We start from the raw sequence: 1,270 nt of genomic DNA on the forward strand, positions 1-1,270 counted from the left end.
TATACCATATATATACATATATAATATGTCACACTATGGGATATCTGCCTGAACTATACTACAACGTAGATCATGTGCGCCGGGTATGTGTTTCCTGACGATTATTTGGATATGGGAAGTAGATATTATGACCTCATTTGAAACAAATTGGAATTGTAAATGAACTGAACCTTTCTTTTTCCAATTGATAATATTTGCGCGTGGGCAAGTCATAGTCCTCTGCGAATGCGTTGTGTGGCGATTGGGTTTGACTTCATCCGTCATCTGCCTCAATTCATCCGCTGTTCTAGTGCTATAGTATTAGTGTGGTTGTAGATACCGTTGCTATGTTGTGCCTACCTACCACACCCCTACCTTCTCTGTAAACGTAGTACTTTTTTAATTCAAAGTGTATGTTAAAGCCACGCGAATATCAGGCTGTAGTAGTCGTATGCATTAGAATTTATTAGAACCTTATGCCTACCTATCATTGCCCTACCTTTCTTATATCTTACCATTCTTCTACTAGGAATGGATTGAGGGCAAGTGGTTGGTCCCTGCTTCTGAGACATTCCATGTGCCCACGCGATCATTTTACGCGCGCGAGAGACTCATCTGCAAACGCGGCGAAGCAAATCCAATGGGCGCAATCATTGGCAGATGTGCTGTACTGCCGATGAGAGACTATGTCAAAGGTACATTGATATGGAGCAATGTTGTATATATATATATATATATATATTATTGTGTGTTTAGGTATACAAGCCGTATTTGTTAACGGTTATTCAAAAGAAATTGCTCATCTATATCCTCGTCCATGGGTATTCATGTTTAGTTATTTTACATATATATATATATTCCTCGGGGTATTTACAAACGCGGCGAGTCAACCCTCCTAACTCAATCGAAGGAAAATGGGCTGCACTCCTTATAAAGACTACGCGAAAAAGCTACTCCAAGCGAGCTGGAAGCATCTATGATACCATATATTTATCCTACCGGATGTACCTACTTATATGCGCATACAATACCTATGTATATTCCACAATCTAAAGTCAGCTGACTATACATACCCCGTACACTATTCAGGGCGGCCGTTTGGTATCCGTGAGGAAGATGTCTATGTAACCGAGAATCTGTATGACGAACGCGCCAAACGCATTGAGAAAACAAATCTCAAAACACTGCCGTCTGTACTAAGTGCGAACGGATGAGCAACTGCTGGCCACACTCTGCTTTGTGCCACTGCCAGAGCCACTCGCAAGTGTTCCCAAGGTATCGTTGCTGTGTT

General features: G+C 41.5%; 1 protein-coding gene across 1 annotated transcript; it reads left to right on the top strand.

Moving 5' to 3' along the window:
• Window positions 1-508: 508 nt before the first annotated feature.
• On the top strand, window positions 509-674 carry SARC_16495 (hypothetical protein; the record flags this gene model as incomplete). Its single annotated transcript, XM_014289400.1, has 1 exon — window positions 509-674. A coding segment is annotated over one exon (166 nt), but the record flags the coding sequence as incomplete, so codon positions are not given.
• Window positions 675-1,270: the final 596 nt, after the last annotated feature.

The sequence above is a fragment of the Sphaeroforma arctica genome (assembly GCF_001186125.1).
Source record: "Sphaeroforma arctica JP610 unplaced genomic scaffold supercont1.8215, whole genome shotgun sequence".
NCBI classification, from domain to species: domain Eukaryota; class Ichthyosporea; order Ichthyophonida; genus Sphaeroforma; species Sphaeroforma arctica.